At 38.6% G+C, this 20,908-nt stretch overlaps 1 protein-coding gene across 2 annotated transcripts in view; it reads left to right on the top strand.

Annotated features, from left to right (window-relative positions):
* The window catches only part of LOC124279517 (zinc finger protein 318-like), a 98,534-nt gene extending 81,146 nt beyond the window's left edge, over window positions 1–17,388 (top strand). Inside the window, exons 6-8 of one of the 2 annotated variants that reach the window (XM_046715344.1) lie at window positions 5,342–6,974; window positions 14,137–14,189; window positions 17,051–17,388. In XM_046715344.1, coding sequence (XP_046571300.1) covers window positions 5,342–6,974; window positions 14,137–14,189; window positions 17,051–17,092 — 1,728 coding nt within the window. In that variant the 3' untranslated portion in view covers window positions 17,093–17,388. Of the gene's footprint in view, window positions 1–5,341; window positions 6,975–14,136; window positions 14,632–17,050 lie in introns of those variants that run through there. The other variant, XM_046715345.1, reaches the window with a different exon arrangement.
* Window positions 17,389–20,908: the final 3,520 nt, after the last annotated feature.

Raw genomic sequence — 20,908 nt, forward strand, 5'->3', positions numbered from 1 at the left:
GATTGGACAAGCTATAGCCCTGACCTAAATCCAATAGAAAATGTTTGGGGACTTATGAAGGAACGTGTCAATAAGAAAAATCTGACAAATATTGCTAAAATGAAAGAAGAGGTGGTCCAATATTGGGACAGCATGGACCACGACTTTCTAACTTCTTTGATCAGTAGTATGCCCCGCCACATTGAAGCCTGCATTGCTGCCCATGGTGACTTGACAAAATATTAACTGTTCACCTGTCTTTGAATCTGGAGTTATGTTCTGCTAATATTCACATTTAATACGTGAGTAATGAGTGAAAATGTTTTTTAAAAAATTACAATCTTTAAATTCTCAATAATTTCTGGTTGTACTGTATATGAGATATGATCATAATGCAGAAAATTAACAACAAGAGCCTAACCTTACATTATTTGAATGAACCAAACTGTCATTTTATGACTAGATAGAAGAAGTAAAGTATCACTGGAACCTAGGAGCTCACAGCTGTGTGGCAAAATAGCAAGTAGCCAAGTATGATTAGAAGTCACTAACATCACATCAGCATTTACTGCAGTGAAATCACCATTATGTCCCAGAAATGTTCATGTTTTAAAAAAACAGTACACAAATCAGTTCTTGTCGAATGTGACTCAGTTGATGACATCATAAACAAATTCACATAACACAGTAGTCATAAGACAGGTATCTGCAGTTTCTGTCTTGCTGACTTGTAAGTAGAAGACTTGAGGCAATCTCGACCTTACTTCCATGAAAAAAGTGTCCGTCTACCAAAGAAATGCATTGATTTTGACAAAATGACTCGATTTCTAGACATTTTAGAAAAGGTTTAAAAAGGTTAATAAAATTACGGTATGAAAACCGAAAATGCTGAATTTTTGGATTGCATTACGATATACCGAACCAAAGGCAAAATTACTAATACCGCGGTATACCACTTAACAACAGCCTCTGAAACTTATGAAGTTACCAAGCTTTGATTTTCTAAACTTGTCTGTATACCTTTACTTGGTACAGACACGACACTGTGTGTGTTGCCTTCTCTGTTGAAAGGACTGAGAAATATAATATTAATTACCTGCAAAAAATGATAATGTCCACAAAGTTAGAGAAATTTGAATATTTTGTATACTTGAGCTGATGTGATAGAATGTTATTTGCTTCTAAGCTATGATACTGTGAAGACAGAGTGAACAACGAATGCACCTTAGACCATGTTTGTCAGTTCACAGTACAGTGTTCTGCCAAGGAATTTTCAAATTGTGGACAGTGTCCCCACTAATAAAACAAACTTGGGGTCAGTTAACAAACAATAAAGGTCAAGAAAAAAACACATTTAGGTCATGTCTATATAAATACTCAGAAAACATGTTACCATACAGTGTAAAATAAAACTTAAGCCTTCTTGAACATACTTTCTTTCAAATACACTTCCAAAATACTTGTGCTGTAACCATATTACCAGTTACAGATTGAGATAAAATGAATATTTGAAGCACACACTGCCTTCTTATGATCGTTCCCATCAGCATGCTGCTTCAACGTACCCTTGTGTCATGTAAGTTCGATCACTTAAGAACTGTCGCTGAATTTTCAAAGTTATATTCATATAATCTTATTTTCAAATCTCTTACCTCTAAACTTGTATATTTATGTCAAACATTTCCAAAATCCAGGTAATTTTACTGCTTTTCACAATCGCAGCATGGGCGCCCTCTCACTGTCAACACAGGTGACCCAGAAAGCTACGTCACATAAGTTCGATCATATGATTGGCTGGCTTGTCGCGTAAACAGGATGACTTGTAAGGACGATCTCTTGTGTCAAATTCAGAGCTAGAGCAGTCCCAAGTAATTTTATGGTATTTATGTCCATGAAACGTTCATTTTATGTTTCAATACTTCTAAAAACGATGAAAAGTCGTTCGAAAAAATATTCAGCTTATATAGAAGTATTATGCAGGGAATTATTCTTCAGGCTCATCGTGAGAGGCATCAAACCTCAGAATGTCGACAAACACCACGAACTGGCTTGCAGAAACGTAAATGTGTTTTGTGCTGATATGTAGGGTGGGTACATTGTGCCAAGGTTGTATTTATCAATGAGGCAATAGCTCGAACTTCATCAGATACAAATTCACGGAAATTCTCAAAAAGCATTAACTTTTCTATAAGAAATGGCCCTTACTTGTTTCCAAAGTTTTAAATTTTGACAAGGACATCACGTGTCTGGACATGTCACAATTAGACCAGCAACGTAAACAAACAGAAGACAGGGGGTGCTGTCAATTTACAACGTGTGAAATTTATACTGTTTACATTTTATTTGAGCTGATAAAGTTACATTATTGATCTAGGGTTAAAAAATAGTTGTTTGCTGAAAATGAGCTATAACTTACATTTGGTAACTTGACACGAAACATTTTCCAGTCCAAACGAATGAAAGTGGTGTCACCAGAAGATCAAAGCTGCAGATATCGTAAGTTATCGCTACGTATTGCGACAATTACTGTACAAAATGGGCGATCGAAGTTACATGCAATCGAACTTGTGTGACTTGACGATACTTGTTCTGAAAATTGTATTCGGTTCTGTCATCTTATTTCATTGTCCGTGTTTAATACACAAACTTCAAGTCATAGAGTTACTTTCAGAATTATATGAAAGCCATGTATCTCTCAGCCAAGCCTGGTGAAATTGTCTCTGTTTAGCGCTATTTTTCGCCACTTGAACTGTTATTTTCACCAACACGTGGTTTCTGAACTGCTTGCTTCAAGTACACTTTTCGGGCTTTCATTTTGTACATCCGTTTCAGATTTCTTCAGTTTATTTACGAGACTTGTGAGCAACAGAAGCAAATATTATGTTCGAGTCAGGGATAAAAGTATTTTTGTTTAACTTGCTTGGCACTATTTCAAATCACTATAAATTGATTTCGCCTGATGTCCCTTCCATTCTTTTAAAATATGCGAGAATGCTGCAAGGCCGCTGCCTTGGCAGAACACCTACAGTTATTATCACTTGATCTTCCTCTTGCTTCTTCACACCAATTAGATTTCTTGGTTTTTGAGCACCAGACTTGTGCTTGTTGGTTTCACCAAAGTGGTAAATCTTAGACCATCAGATGCAACTGTCTATTCCCGTTGCTGCCGGGTTGTAGAATATCAGAATCTACAATCTGAGTTTTCATTGTACATGATGTGCTACTGATTGCCATTGGTATAACTACTGTTGAAAAAGTGGATACATTTTCCAAACCAAAAGGTCTTTATGCTAGTACAGGTTGTAACTTCATTTTGTGATTCAATGTACTGATCCAGCCACATCCTTCCACATGCTGTTCTTGTACAGGTAGTGTACAACATAGCACATCCAAAAGTATAACTCATTCACTGGTTAATAATGTTAAATTGCAATGTACTTTTCTTTATTATCCCCCTCAACGCGTTTTGCGGGGGGTATTAAAATGGACTCCGTCCGTCCGTCCGTCTATCCGTGCACATTTGTCTTTTCCGGAGCAGAACTCTAAAACCGTTCAATATTTCTTCACCAAACTTGGCACATACATGGATCTGGTGGTGTACTGGTGCCTTTTGGTAGTTTTGGAATTCTGAATTAAATATTTTTGGCGTTTCCATTGCAACAAGTTCGACTTTGACTGAAATTATTGGTAGTGCTCTTTTCCGGAGCAGAACTCTAAAACCGTTCAATATTTCTTCACCAAACGTGGTCCATGGATAGATCTGGTGGTGTACTGGTGCCTTTTGGTAGTTTTGGAATTCTGAATAAAATATTTTTGGCGTTTCCATGGCAACAAGTTCGACTTAGACTGAAATTTGTGGTAGTGCTCCTTTCCGGACCATAACTCTAAAACTGTTCACTATTTCTTCACCAAACTTGGCACATAGATAGATAGATAGAAATTGGTGATAGTGCTGCTTTCTGGAGCAGAACTTTAAAAACCTTTCAATACTCTCCTTCCACTTTTCTATATACACACCTAAATATTTGACATAATCATAACTCGTAGACATAATCATGAAGAGTATTTTGCCATTGCGGGGGATATTGATGACTTTGTCTTCTTGTTTAATTCCACTTCCTCCTCCATTCCTCTAGCTTCCTGTTTATCCTTGTGAGGACAATCTCTTTCCTAATTACATGTTCACTGACAAATCACACAGTCCTGATGTCAAATTGGTTAAATGGATTTGTTCCTGATTCTCTTGTGACATTCCTGTTATTAGTGTAGCTAAAATCAAAAAAGTTTTGTAGTTTGGACTCTAATTACCCAACTACCACTATATTCATAGTTTCTTGTGTAATATGCAGATCCTTGTTATCCCCCGCAACGCGTTTTGTGGGGGTATTAAAATGGACGTCCGTGCGTGCATCCGTACGTCCGGGCACATTTGTATTTTCCGGAGCAGAACTTTAAAACCGTTCACCAAACTTGGCACATGGATAGATCTGGTGGTGTACTGTTGCCTTTTGGTAGTTTTGGTATTCTGAATTAAATATTTTTGGCGTTTCCATGGCAACAAGTTCGACTTAGACTGAAATTGGTGGTAGTGCTCTTTTCCGGAGCTGAACTTTGAAACCGTTCACTATTTCTTCACCAAACTTGGCGCATAGATTGGTCCGGTGGTGTACTGGTGCCTTTTGGTAGTTTTGTTATTATGAATAAAATATTTTGGCGTTTCCATGGCAACAAGTTTGACTTAGACTGAAATTGTGGTACTGCTCCTTTCTGGAGCAGAACTTTTAAAACCTTTCAATACTCTCCTTTCACTTTTCTATATACACACCAAAACATTTGATATAATCATAACCGTAGACATATTCATGAAGAGTATTTGGCCATTGCAGGGGATATTAATGACTTTGTCTTCTTGTTTGATAGTTGCTTAAGTCTGTCACATTTTTCTGTTTTGTTTTCATGTCTCAAAAAAAATATTTAAGGTTGTTGAAGGCAAAACTTTATTATCAGTCATTTTCCTCCCTATTTCCACCACTGTTTTCTAAGTTGCATACATAATTTCATTTGAAAGTATTTGGTTTCTTTACATCCATGTGCTATGTCTGTATGTGTTACAACTAAGCATGCTCTGCTGCCAATAGTAAAACAGCTCTCTCTACTCACAGGCTGCAGATCAACTTCATAGGAATGCCCTTTTCCCTCCACACATAACCACCCCCCAATTTAGAATGAGTGAGTTTCAGAAGCTTTTGGAGCTGTGGTTAAAAATGTAGCTTAATGAAGTATCCATTTGTTGTAACATAAGTATTTCATTTCACATCAGTGTAACTAGCTTAATTCTGACTTGCTCTTATTACTCTTTTAGAATCATCTACAACAGAATGAATTTTACGAGAAACGATACACACTTGAAAAGACTGCCTTTTTATCACAAGTGAAAGAGGAAGAGAAAAAGAATGGTGAAAAGGAAAAAGTTAGAAAATGTAAAAGTCTGCAAGGTGAAATTGATGAAGTACCTCATGTGGTTGAGAACTTACCATCATACAAAAGTAACCTGGATAGCCATGATGAAGAGAGAAAACAAGAGGTAAACGAAACTCCTATTTCTCAGAAACATAAAAGGATTTGTGAAGATAAAGCAAAGCCACAGAAAGAAGAAATCCCTGCAGATTCCAAACAAGAGGACACAACAAAAGGGAAAATAGCAATAAAACTTACTGGGAAAACTGGAATAAAACCTCAACCTCGGATCCTTCCTCCTTGGACACCAGTTACCAAGAAAGAGTTGTTTAGAACCAAGAATAAAGCAGAAGCTCTCCCAGTGAAGAAAGGCATTACAAAATCGGAAAGTGTTCAACCTGCCTCACTTGACATGTTTCTTACAATAGGAGGTCCCACAACTAAGAAGTTGCCTGTGTATAAACTGCGTTCAGGTACAGTAAAGAAGCCTTGCAACATCAGAGCTAAAAGTCCAGATGAAATAAAAAATCAAGAAGGGGAGAAACTGAGTGACATGAAGAGTGACATGAAGTTACTTGGAATAGAAGAAGATATGTCAACACCTATAGCTGCTAAGAAACCACCACCACCAAGATCACAGAATCTCTCACTGCCAAAAGATCCATCTTCTAATTCTTCGTCCTCTGCTGAAGAATTGTACAGTGTTTTCTATCATGATTCTGCTTGCACTGCCCGGGACTGTGCGTCAAATATCAACCTTGATGATATACCTATTCCTCCTCCCCCTCCTCAGCCAAGTATAATAACCCCTGACAGTGAGGAAACCAAAGCAAAAGATACGGAAAAGCCCATTGAAAACAAAGTCATGTCCAGTGACATGATTATCAGAAGCAAAGCTTTAGTGGTTGATACAGAGAATAACTGTACCAATACCGATTTGGTTGAAACTCCACTGGCTCTTACTCATGGGATTAATGTCGCAGAAGGTGGATGTGAACAAGATTGTAAAAATTTGAATACAGCTACCCTCAAAGATGCAGTGAAGATTGACAGCAGCATTGTAGTTGGTGATGATGATAAAGAGCGTCAGGAGAAGATCTTTCTGTCAGTTGAAGTAGAGGGAGTTGCAGGCTGTAAAAATGATATGGAAAAAAGTTCTGACATTTCAGATGAAACAAAAGAAAAACAACATCTAATGGTGAATGAAAACGAAAATGTTTCTGAACTGAGTGTGGCAAGAGGAAATGAAGATGAAAGCACACTTCCTCGAAAAGAAAGCACTCTCAATGAAAAAACAAAGGTTTCTGCAGATCTACAGACAGACTCTGGTATTACTGACAGCCAAGAAGAAACTTCTGGGCAAAGTTGTCATCTTGATGATGTGATCCCAGTTGTTGGACAGGATTTTGAAGAAGAAATGGAAATGGCAGCTGAGGTTCCTACAATTGATTTGATTGACAATTCACATATTTATCCAGTAGATCCTGCAGGGGTGTCGTCCAAAGCACCTGGAAGTAACACTGTTACAGACAATGAAGGTAAAAAGTTCACATTTCCTCTTGCAAATTAAGTACACTTCTTGTTTTGTTGTGATATGTTGTTTATTCTCACCTTGTCTGGCTCTTGATAGCACAGATTTATCCATGTCATTTTATAATGAGAAATCATGACGATCATCAGAAAACTGAGTCGTTAATAATTTCAGTGTGAAAAAATGTTCCGTTTTAATTAATCATTGTAGCACGACAATGTGTGATACTCGATTCTGATTGGCTGAAAGCTCATCAAAAAACATACTTAAATGACAGTTTAAGGACCGCTAATTAAAGTGACCGATTCGCCGCGTATGAATACAACGAACTCGTTGGTCTAGATCTACGTGTGTTGACGTTGACAACACATGTCGGCCCACACGTCCTAACCTGACTGCTTCCGTCCCGGCCGTAATGCCCTTTTCCAGGTCTTTTCCAAATTGGGAATAGTAGGGTGGTTATCAACAATTATTTCCATGAATAAAGTTAGCGGCGACTAAACTTAGCGAGTTCACGGCTTGAATTTGGGGCGAGTCGATTGTCATACAGTAGGGGAGATCAATACTTCGCTTGAGAAAAATCAAATAATTGTACTTGCTCACAGTATAAACTGTATTTTTATGTATTTATGTATGCTACTTGTTCATATACAAACATACTGGTTCCTGAAATATAGCATTTATGTTGTTGAAAATGTCTTATTTTGTTCATTACACAACCTGTCCCTCAACGGGACGATTACAAGTTATTTCCAGGAAAAAGGCCCCTTTGTGCCTTGTGTTCTTGCGCGCCAAACAGTTCGGTTTTAAAACGCTTATCAGTCGTGCTAGAAAGAAGATAAAGCTACTCTGTTTTCAATTTTGCGGACCTTTATCGTTGATTTAAGACCGCTAAACCGTGTGTGAGGCTTTAAATTAAACATTTAGCGGTCTTAAATCAACGATAAAGGACCCCGAAATTGAAAACAGAGTAGCTTTTTCTTCTAATTAGTTAATATGCAGATCAAGAAAAAAATTAAGAACCTCTCTGTCAGTCACCACATGGGAAGAAGCAACATTATGATTAAATCATTAATTTCTATGTTCCAATAATGGTTCCCAGCCTGTTTCATAAGAAAGTGGATGCCGGGGCATTTTTTGGTATACCAGTTACAATTAATCACTTGGAATCATTTGAAATGTGGTTGAATGAACATTTTATAGATATTTTTGAATTTCTGGAATGTAGATGTTTGGGAGTTTCATCATCATATAAACACTATAACTCTTATGAATACATCTCTCTATCACTTGACTGCCTTTACCCTGAAAATTTGAAAACATCTTTTAAGTTATGTTGTCCTTCCTCCTATTGGTCTTCCCAAGAGCTTTCTGAAGGAGTTGTCTCCCCGGAAAACTGCTTGGAAGTTCTTAAAATTTCCTGTGGTTGTCTGCTTGTTTTTCTGTTAAAGTTCTTCTCGATTTCCCAGGTTTAAGTTTCTAAATTTAATTTTAAATTAGGCCAATCTAAAGGATCTAAGTATATCTCTTCTTCACTTTCGGGCATTCAATATTGCTGTAATTGTGGCTAACTTATGTCTCATCATGATCCCCATAATCAATGTGTGTTGAAGCCCCCCTGATCCTTCAGCACTCAATGTGATGTCTGCTCGACCTTATCCACGTCAGCTTTCAGTAGAAGTGTGAGGATAAGAAGCTAGCGAAGAAGCAACCAACAACACCCAATCATTATAACCGCTGATGTCCTGGATAGATTTGTAGAGGCTCTGGCAGACTTGGGGAGCTTGGCAACCATCTTGTTTCGCTGGTTCCAATATCACCTTTATCGCTTACAGCTTACATGCAACGCAAAGCACAACTTTACAGATTCTGAAACCTTTCGGTATGAACCTACAGTAACAAATTATCAAAAATGCAAATTCAACTTATAAAATTGAAAACCCCCGCGATGAAAAAATTTGACAACAGCATTCTCTCATTCATCGTCTTCATCCAGCAGATCACTAAAATGATCTGAGCATAATCGTGAATGCTTGCGAGGTTGCCACCATGAGCGCTTCTCGAGAACAAACTGCATCCATTTTTCTCAGATGACTGGATCAGACAAAAAACCAGTGCAAACTCAAGATTGTCAGTTTCAAGTCCTGCTTTGTACTTGGATGAACGACAGTTTCCAGCCTCACAGTAGTTCAACATCTCAGTATTTGTTGATTGAATCGAACGCAAATGCAGAAAAAATGAGCATGTATTTACAAAACCCAACATCTCTATACACACACAAAGATCCCTGAGTGTATCGGCAAATGAACCAGCCATTAAAAGTCCTCGTTACACTTAAGTGCACGCCCACCCACCCTGACTGGGTTCTGTATCCCGGGTGCTTCGTTTCGAGGGTAGTAAACCCAAATACAAAATATTGCACTTTTGATTTGCGATTGTACGCTTATAATTTTGTTTATTTGATTTTTCATAATCAGCAATGTATATTATATGTCATGAATAAATGATAATTGTGTTTTAATTGTCCCCCCGCCGCAACGCGGAACAGGGGACTATGTATTCAGCGGTGTCCGCATGTACGTTACGTCCCGATTCTTGTTAGCACGATACCTCATGAACTGTTGTACCCAATGTCTTCAAATTTGATGACAGCCTACATTGGGGGATTACCCAGACATCAGTCGATTTGTGTGACCTTGACCTTATTTTCAAGGTCACCACGACACTTTGACCACTTTTCAAACTCTGTTATGGCGATATCTCATGAACTGTTGTACCCAATGTCTTCAAATTTGGCATCAGTCTTTACTGAGCAAAGCATACATATCTGAAAAGGCCCAGTTCTGATAGGTCGTTTGAACTCAGTGCTATTACACCATCCGTTTGAACCCATGGACAAAGCTTCCCTGTCTCACCTTGCTTGGAAAACTGCATTGCCTATGGCTCACAGCTATACCACTGGAATAAAGTAACTGTGTATTATTTGATACCATGCCAATTTTTAAGGGCAAAAAGATAATAACATGATTTGTGGTGTTTTCCTTAATCACTGTTTAACTGTTGACAGGATAATATCGAAATCTGTATGATTTGACACTAAGCATTGTGACACGCCCTTGAAGAAATGTGTGAAAAGTCAGTTCAGTTTCGTGTGTGTCCGCCATTGGTGTTGATGCAGGTTTGAAGACACTAAGCAATTGGAAATAGCTTTGGGAATATTGTACCATGTCATAACCAACTCTTGTCCCAATTCAGCTAATATCAGTGGCTTATTCTGATCTTGACATAGATGTCTCTTCATTTCATCCCATGCGTGCTCGACGGGACAGGTTCGGAGAAACAGCTAGTTAAAATCTGATTTTCAACATTAGCTGTCAGTTGTGAATAGAAACACCAGTTATGACACTTAAGGTCATCAATGTTAGTTGATGTAAGGAGGAAAGGAAAACATTTCTCCTCTATGGTGTGACAAAGTCATTCTATGCAAATACATGGTTGTATCCCAGTACCCCTACATCCCAGTACCCCTACAATTAGTTAAAACAACACACGGCATTTACCTGTCTGGCATAATGAACTTACCCATGGGAGCGATTAAAGTGTTGTGTATACAACTTAGAAAGGATTAAGGTGTTCTTGGTTAGAGAAAGTTTGTTAGGATGAAATGAAGTAAATGTTGAAATTGACACTGAGATGAGACAAGTAATTTGAGATGACTTAGCATAGTATATAAATGTTGGAAACAAACTAACATGACAGTCTTGTGTACACTGGAAGTGTGTCCAGTCAACTTGCAGAGGCAGAGTCACAACAGTCGGAAATGTTTTGAGGAATGCGACGGACCATAATCATCCACCAGAGGATAGCCAGAAGGTCCGGTTTGTCAGCAACCTGAGGAAGAGAGCGAGGGAGGAGTCAGCATCGATGCACACCCTCTACAACGAGATTACGAACTTGGACGATGATAAGATACCATTGATGCCATCCTTCCCGACCATGAGCAGTGCTATGTACCGCCATCGACAGAAGACAATTCCTGTTTTGCCGCAGACGAGATCGGAAGTGAACCTTCAAGATTCCTGGACGCAGACAGCAGATGGTCGACCCTTCCTCCTGTTTTCAGATGGTGATGACGATAAGATCCTGGCATTTGGCACCATGGATAGTCTTCAGGCCTTGCAGTCTTCTGAAATCATCTATATGGATGGAACCTTTACTGCCTGCCCTGGTCTGTGGAATCAAGTGTACATCCTACATGCAAGACGTGGAACCACAACCTATCCCCTCATCTTCACCTTACTCCCCGACCGTCAGACTGAGACCTACTCCAGACTCTTCAGACTCATCAAGAATGAAGTTCAGCAGAGACTTAACCGGCCGCTTGCCCCATCCTGTGTCCAGACAGACTTTGAGCTGGCGTCAATTCATGCTATAGAGAGAGAGTTTCCGACTGCTGAAGTGAAGGGTTGCTTCTTCCACTACTCTCAGTCGATTTGGAGGAAGGTCCAGGATCTGGTACTTGCTGTTGCTTACAGAGAGGATCTGGAAATATCCAGATGGGTAAGAAGAGCGGCTGGACTACCCCTTTTACCCCAGAACATTATCCAGGACACATGGGTAGACGCCATGGACGACGCTCCTGATGTACCAAGAGCGGCCACCTTCAACGATTACATGGTGACTACCTGGGTCGACGACGACGCAAGATTCCGTCTGCCACTGTGGAACAATCACTCAACAACAGGTCCAAGGACAAACAACAACCTAGAGGGATTCCACAACCGCCTGAACCGGGGACTCCCACTCGACACCCCAACATCTACCGATTTGTGGAGGTGATCAGGAAAGTTGAACACGCTGAGAGAGCGAAAATTTCCCAGATAGACTTTGGAGCAGCACAGAGAAGCAGAAAGAGAGTGTACAGAGAGATGGAGCATCGTTTGTGTCGCCTCAAGGAGCATCTCAATCTTGGGCTGAAAACACCAATGCTGTGGGCCATCTCCTCAATTGGGATAGAGACTTGTTTAAAAGACAAAACTTAACATTACAAAGTTACCATGACCTGCTGCTCATATTCATGTCACTACCAGGAAGATATCTGTGTATTATATTCATTTATTTGTGTAATTAAATCCATAAATTAAAACAATTAAATCTTGTGTTCATGTGTTTGGGCTAGTCCATTGTCCAGGTAACAGGTAACAGGAAGGGGATTAGCAGTGCATTGGACAGTGAACTTTGTTGCTATAAGCTGTAGGGGTAATGGGATGTAGGTGTAATGGGAGGATACCAAATACACTTGTATTCACTCTTATCACTAATCATTTAATTAGTTTAAATTGGATTGAAAAGCTAAATCTGCTTTTCTAATGCTGTTACGTAATAAAGATCAGGTTGATAACGAATGATTTGACACCACATTATAGTCCGTTTTGCTCAAAAGCAGACCGATGAATTGCAATCTAACTCGAAAACTAATGAACATAAAATACTCAATGAAATGTTGATCATAATCAAAACATCATACCCACTCTGTGAGGTTTTTGCAGAATTTTTGTCCTAAAAATAAAAAGTTGTTTAACAATCTATCATTAAAATATTGACACAGTTCACTATTTGTTACGAGGGAGGAGTGCAGAGAAAGGTACAGCCAGGTGTTTGAGAATGGATGGAGACAGCACAGCACAGGTTAATGAATAAATAACTTTGTCTGTGAACGTGCTTCTTGAACACCTGGCTGTCCCTTTCTCTGCACTCCTCCCTCGTAACAAACAGTGAACTGTGTCAATATTTTAATGATAGTTTGTTAAACAAAATTTATTATTTTTAGGACAAAAATACTGCAAAAACCTCACAGAGTGGGTATGATGTTTTGATTATGATCAGCGTTTCATTGAGTATGTTATGTTTATTAGTTTTCAAGTTAGACTGCAATTCATCGGTCCGCTTTTGAGCCAAACGGACTGTAGGTTTGTCATCATTAATAAGTAACATTTTTGTGATATATTTTATAATCATAAAATATATGAATAGTATACATGGAACTTTCACTCATAATCATTGACTTGAGTGTTATAATTAGTAATCTCATGCAATGCACTGTCTTTCAAAGGAAAAGAGCTTTCACAATAGCTTACATTTAATATTCTGATTCACAATCAGGTTGCCTTTTCTAATGATTGGTTTTCCATAAAGAAAGCAGATAAATAAGGGTAAATACATGCAAAAGAAATCGGAGACATCCATGTAAATTGAGGGGTGGTGGGGTAGCCCACTGGTTAAAGTGTTCACTCGTCACACCGAAGGCCCGGGTTTGATTCACCACATGGGTACAATGTGTGAAGCCCATTTCTGGTGTCCCCCCGCCGTGCAATTGCTGAACATTGCTAAAAGCGGAGTAAAACCATACTCACTTACTCAATGTAAATTGATGTGCGAATGGGAAAAGAAAAACATGTCTCCTCGCTGTATGGTGTAACATCACACCCTACGTATGTAGCACAAGATATTACTGGAAAGACAATTATGAGGAAGAGTGAGAGAAGAAAAACAGAAATTGAATTAACTCATGGAACAATAAATGTACTTACTTCCAGGGGCGGTGGGGTAGCCTAGTGGTTAAAGCGTTTGCTTGTCACACTGAAGACCCGGGTTCAATTCCCCACATGGGTACAATGTGTGAAGCCCATTTCTCGTGTCCCCCGCCGTGAGATTGCTGGAATATTGCTAAAAGCGGCATAAAACTAACTCTCTCCACTCCAATCCATAAAACTTAACCTCTTGGTGCCTTGTTTTTTTGGATATGTTTACTTTATCATCAAACATAATGTTGCATATTTATGTTCAAATTCAGATTCTGCTTCAGAATTTATTGCTTCTGTAATTTTCTTGCTTATTTCGAACATTGTGTCTTTGTAAATCACATCATGAAACTATATTGTGAGCATACTCCTCATGACAAAAATGCTAGCAATAAAATCTTAGTTTAATTAAATTGATTCATATGCAGATATGCACTAGATGAATCAAAAACTCAAAAAGTTGTAGGATCTAGAAATCTAGAAATGAATATGCATAGTTTAGTGTGAAAAATGATTACTAATAACACCTTAAGCTATCCTGGTTACATAGGTTAACGATAACATAATCATCGTTTTTCTTTGTTTCAGATATTGGAAGCAACGAAAGCTGTGAAAGCATGCACATGGATAGTGACTTTGAGGTACTTGATGAATATGAGGCTGACTAGTGTTGGTTGTCACTGCCCTCTTTTTTTATGAACTTTTCAACATGCTTAGCTTTAATTGTGTTTATCTCTTTATTGCGTAGATGTGGATAGATAGTTAGGTGTGTCAGGAAAATGATAGCATTCTGTTTTTGCAGTGATGGTGAGGGTCAATAAAGGTAAAGATGCTTAAACACCTGAATTATAATTTTTGCTTGTTATGTTTCTATTGGTAACTCAACAAACACAACATACATTGAAGACCCACTGTGTATACATTTCATCCTGTTGTCCATTTGACAGCATTGTTGTTGATGTTTTGTTTTCCAGGACCAAACATCCAAATGGGCTTATTCATCTTCCCATTTGTCATCAGACCATTAACTTTTAACTTGTTGCATTCTTTTTGGTAGAAATATAATAAAATCAGATTTATAAATGTGTTCAAGAATTTTATTTCAAGATAGTAGTTTGAAACATTTTTTTTCAGATGTGAAGAGTGATAATGGCATGGAGTTGTCCATAGAAAAGAAATTGGATTATTAGCTTTGTGTACCAATTTCCTTAAGTTATCACTATTTCAATGATGCACAATGACAAAAACTAGCTGTTTAGATATTGTTGGCAAAAACATTAAGTTGGGTTTCATCAACATAAGGGGATGCTGTTGACAAGAAGCTTCAGACAAAGTTTCACCATCATTGACTTTGTGGCTGAGGAGTGTATTGCAAAACAATTTTTTAGCAGGTCAAAATCATGGATGCTGGCTGACCAGCCAAAATATGGTTAATTTGATCAGTTTGTCAGTTACTCTGATTACATCAAAGACCAAACTCCCATTGCATCAAACATCCAAACAGGATGTACAGCCCACCAAAGAGAAGCCTCTTTGTTTAATAGCAGACAAGAGAAACAGTACATGTCAGAGTCTTGAAGGGAGACTAAAATATGTTCTATGTAATATTGACTAAATATATGGCACATCAGACTGTTTATCCCATGGCTTTGGAATTGTAAACCTTTACATTTCTTCATAGGTTTAATTACAGGGCAGAGTTGCATCCTTTGTGCATACCTGAAACCCAAGAATGTTAGTTTGCATCCTGAATTGCCTTGATAATGCGTCTAATTTTGTCAGCACTTTTCCCATTCTCATGGGTTTCACCATTCTCTTCCCACAGAGGTTACTTGTCATATCTTCCTACAAACCTGTTCTAATACGGCCATATTTCCCGGTTCTCGTAAAATCCCCAAGGGTAAAAAATTGCAACACAAATTATCTCTCTTTTTTCTATCCAATCAGAACACGAGTTACAACGATATCGACTTAGATCCAACTTGACTAATGCAAGCTGATATGGGGCCAAGAATATCCCTCCTCTGCCGGGGACTTGTGTTGGTGTACCACACAAGACATTTAATGGCTAGCTTGTCTGTTGTCAACGAGGGCGATGGAGACACCATTGATCCACCATTACATGGCTGAGTTCTGTCTAGAAGAAACGTTTGCGCATTGCACAGGGGAAGATGTTCTAGTTTTCCTGAAGCATATGGAAATTGGCGAGGCCTTGCCAAATGATCACTTTTGAAACAACGTCTCTGATTGCAGAACTAAATCTGATTGCAACCAATCACGAATCCTGAACACTCGCACCATGAAAGGGCCGTGTTAGAACAGAGGTTCGTTCGTTCGTTCGTAAATGTCATTAAATCTGAATCACTTCAGGCTTCATTCCCACGTCTGGCAGATAACACATGATATGACTTCAAGGTTGTCCCAAGCGGTGTTAGCGCATCTAACTCACTCTTGAATACAAAATTTAGCATTAAGAAATATACAGTTTCGAACTTGACCTCTGTTCAAATGACAAAAAATAATTCTTTCGAATATGTCCCTCTAACACTTGAATTCCATATTTCCTGAAACTTGTTTGTGATCCACAGGTTTAACTTCAAAACCAAATTTTAAGACCATTGTCTTGTGTTGTATTTCTTCCTTGTGGTCTTCCCAAGTACTATCCATAATGACTTTAAATAAATGTATGTGGTTACTTGTTCTCTGTTAAAATATGATAAATTTTCCCAGGTTTGGCTTTTGATATTGATATGGATACATCTAAAGGCATCAACATTATATATATATATTATATATATCCTACCCTTAGGGTACTAAAAAATTAATAAATTGTGGTAAATTGATGTCTCCACAAGATCCCCATGGTCAGTGCTGGGAATGTGTTATCGCACAAGTCACTGACCATGACTTAAGATCTGCAGAAAGAACTTCACCTTCTTCCCAACCTTATAACAGTAGGGAACTGCACTGAATGGTATTGATTGTACGATCAGAAATACCACAAGTTATTCATCATATGAAGCAGGTGGTCATGGACAAGATGCCGTCAAGGAACTGGAACTGATATTGTTGGGTTTATCTATGGAACTATGGAACATTTGGTGGGCTCAGCCAGACATGCCTTTGCCAATAAGTTAGCTGGCCTTGATCTGTTATTTACGTAATCCATGCCCTGACCAAGAAGATTTTACAGTAGAGGGACAAAGGCCAGAAGCTCCCCTTTTCAAGATCAGACAGAAAAAACACAAGCTTCCACAGTCATCTATCTATTTATCTATGGAAAAACGTATATAGTGCTATATCCAGAAATAAACTGCTCTGCAGTGCTTGAGACTGATGGAAAGTTAGTTGTTGTATGCTTCACAGAAGTAATGAGTCTTTAGCTGTGATTTGAATGAGTCCAGGTCGTGGTTAGATCTCAGGTGTTGTGGGAGTTGATTCCACAAGTTTGGTCCGGCAATTTGAAAACAACGGCTGGTGATGCGACTGTTTTTTAGTGCAGGTGGCTGAAGGAGAAACTGGTGAGAGGATCGAAGAGATTTGACAGGTTGATATCTGGTTATCATGCTGGAGAGATACTGAGGGGCTTGATTGTGGAGACACTTGAAGACAAGCAGGAAAACTTTGTATTTGTATTTGATCTGCTGTGGCGGTGTCAGTCCAGAATATTTGAAGACTTAAAGGCATATCAGTATATAAAAAAAGGCCTGTCCGACCACCTGAGATGGGCTAGATTTCTTACACACAGTCTAAATTTATAACTCTCCAGCCCAATTGTCTGGTAAAGAGTTTAGATGTTCCATACATCTGAATAAATTCACCATGTCTTGGTGTCTGGTCTGATTAAATCCATTTTTGGCTGGTAACATTTTGAAGTTACCTTCATGATGTCTGGCTAGGTTTTTGCCTCATTTCATACACTGGGCATAGCCTCTCTCTACTATCCAGCAGGGCAAAGACTCTTATGCATCTGACAACAAAGCTTTACCCTTCAATAAATCACCTTCCCCAAGTAAAGGTTTTGCAGGATTTGTGGTCAAGATATTCCTTCCTATCAAAGTGAAAAGGATCAGATATTTTGAGTCAGTACAGCTGATCAATAATATCCAAGGCCTCAACTAATGATTCATATCACTTGTACTACTGAGGTGGATGCAGCAGAAGATCCATCATGTGTAAAATTGGAGACTGCCAGGAATGCTTCGGAAAACCACTAGGAAGTAAGACAACATAACATATGGATGTTTTATGGCATTTTTTTCAAGGTAAACCTGTGGATCAGGTGTTAAGTAGTATTCGGAGTATTATTATCATTGTTGATACTACTTCTTTTGTGTTTGATGATCATTGATGTTTGTTGACTACACTTCTTGCTAAGTTGCAGGGCCATGGCAACTTGAAAAGTGTTCTAAGTAGCATTTAACCAATCTCACTCAAGCTTTGCCCTGTCTGCATCCATCATTTTGAAATTTGTTGTTTTGACCAAGTAATGGCCCCCTAACCAGTACATAACCCATATGTTCCATCTTGTTAACATAAAAGTTCACCCTGGTTTTTTATAACATTCCAATACCTTAAGGTTCAGGATGCTGAGACTGTATGCGTATGAAACCAGTACAGCATTTCTATGATTGACTTACAGAATTCCAGTCAGTTTTTGAAACATTGACATAATTACAGCTGTTAGTCACGATGGATGTGTAATTTTGCCCTCTTCATAACCATTTACATATGTATTGTGAAATTCAAGTAATATTCAGTGAGGATGTGTTTTGTTGACAGTTGTGTTACTTTAGCACATTGTATTCATTAATCTTGTAAGATGTTTTGGATCCATTAACTCCACTTCACATGGTGTAACTTAACTGAAATTAAGAAGTCTTAAGCTGTTTTGGTTTTGTTTACTTATGATGTCATGATCTGATGAAAACATATTCCAAATAAAAGTTCTTTATTGGATTAAGTTGTTAGATGTTTTTATTAACAAATGTATTGTGTCCTATTTAAAGTTAATTTTCAATTTGAGGAGTATCTGTTGATTTATGGAAGTTGGAAGGCTGCAAGTTTGTTTGACTTTGCTTAGCACATAACACATTGTTGCTATATGGCTGAATAATGCTGAAGTGGATGCATACGTTAAGATTATCTGAAATCAGCTACAATTCCCCACTGAATATTTGTTCACACTGTCGGCCAGGTCCTCTTGGATAGAGTTATTTGACAATGCTATCCCGGCGACATACCAGTGTAATGGCCACCATATTTGGTTGTATTCATGTTAAACAAATGAAAAGTCTACTTCGAAAGAGGTACAGAATTTGAAAGTTCATTTAATGTAAAGCTGTTGTACCTCATACTTCTTACAGACATATTTATTTGTATATGTGGCCCTGAGGCCAATAGTACATGTGTACAATAATAGCAGTGCATTTATGCGCAACCTGTAAATACGCGAGTTATACCAAAAGACGTGGTATATGGTACTTGTTGGTCCCTGCCTGGCGCTCGGCCTTAATGGGTACAACAAGGACTGGTGGGCTTGGAGTCAGTATAATGTGTCTGAGTGGGGTATTCATGCTTCACTGCGGCATGGTATCTCAGTGGGTCTAGCACTATAAAACCAGCTTAAGTCTGGGCTAGTACAAGCAGACGCATATACACATACACACACATGCACGTCGTCATACGAGCGAAATATTCTCAAGCACGATGTTAAACCCAATTTCACCTCACCTTTTAGCCCAGTCATTCATACAACAACATGGGCCTGGACTGACATCTCAACATGACAACACTTCGCCTGATCTGTTCTGATGAACAGCTTTTTACAAAAATTGAACCCGATTGAACACATTTGGAATGACATGGGAAGACAAGTGTGATAGTGTTATGATACACATCAGTATTAATAATGCACACAGTATTTCCTTTGTGGGATTCAGATCAACAGGTGTCAAGTTTTTAATTTGAGTTGAGTTTGATTTCTCCTGAAATTGGTTTTGCCCTATCATTTAGCCATTCTTATGCTTTTGATCATGACCGACACAAAACCCATTCAAGGGTAAGAAAGCAACAAAAGGCTGCTTGTTAGCCATGTCAGTTAATTAGTTATCTCTCTCGCTTATTATCCCCCGCCGCGCGTTTATCGCGAAGCGGGGGATATAGTATTAGGCTCCGTCCGTACATACGTACGTACGAATTGGAATATCTTAAGAACCATTGACTGGATTCTTTTCATATTTGGTACCTAGGTTCAGCACAGTAAAAGAAAGGTCCCAGTCAGGTTTGGTGACCTTGACCTTCATTTCAAGGCCACAAGGGGACTTTAACGTTTTACCCTTGTCAGCGAGATATCTCAAGAACCGTTCACTGGATTTTCTTCATATTCAACACCAAGCTTTATCTAGGGAAGGCGCAGGGCCCAGTCGATTTTGGTGACCTTCACATAATTCTCAAGGTCAGGGCGACACTGAAGATTTCAGCATGTTCAGCTTGTCAGCGAGATACCTCAAGAACCATTCACTGGATTTTCTTCATATTCAACACCAAGCTTTATCTAGGGAAGGCGCAGGGCCCAGTCGATTTTGGTGACCTTCACATAATTCTCAAGGTCATGGCGACACTTAGAAGATTTCAGCATGTTAAGCTGCATGTTAAACTTGTCAGCGAGATATCTCAAGAACAGTTCACTAGATTTTCTTCATAGACTTTCAAGACTTCCCTTGAATGTTTTTCATAAAGCAATTTCTTTATTACTATTTTTTGCATATTTCATACACTAAGACATTCATGTCTTGGTCAAAGTGAGTCTTGAAAAATTTGTGCGTTTGAACAGCTACAGAGCAAGATATCAAGAGAGGTTGACTGGTCATGTTTTTGTTGACATTTAACTTCATCTTAAATTACGACCTTCATTTTCATTACTTTTTAAGTTTGATTTGTTAATTTGCGGCGGGGGGTTATGTCACCTTAGTGACAATGCTTGTTGCATTTCTTCTGCCTGCTTTGATGCACAGTCGAAACGAAACAGACTGTATCCATCTTGCTGACATCATAATAGCCCACCAAAACAGTGAATGACTGAGAGCAACAATTTATGGCTGCAAAGTTACGAAACCTGACCACTAAAATTATTTGGTCAACTCTTAAGACTAGCATTGGTTTTCTAATGGGCTTGTTTGAATGCAAGAACCTCACAAAAGCGACAGTGTTGGTTGTTACCCATGGAAGGTGGGCGTTTGCTTTTTTGTAGGTAGGTAGGCTTATTACGTAGTCAATACTGGTTGATAGGTTTTCCTTCATCCTGCTTTTCGTTTATAATGGAGGTTAAACCGTTCCAAATGTCTGCCTTTTCGTAGAT

The sequence above is a fragment of the Haliotis rubra genome, unplaced genomic scaffold (assembly GCF_003918875.1).
Source record: "Haliotis rubra isolate DU_JTF1 unplaced genomic scaffold, ASM391887v1 Scf251, whole genome shotgun sequence".
In the NCBI taxonomy this organism is placed as follows: Eukaryota; Metazoa; Mollusca; class Gastropoda; order Lepetellida; family Haliotidae; genus Haliotis; species Haliotis rubra.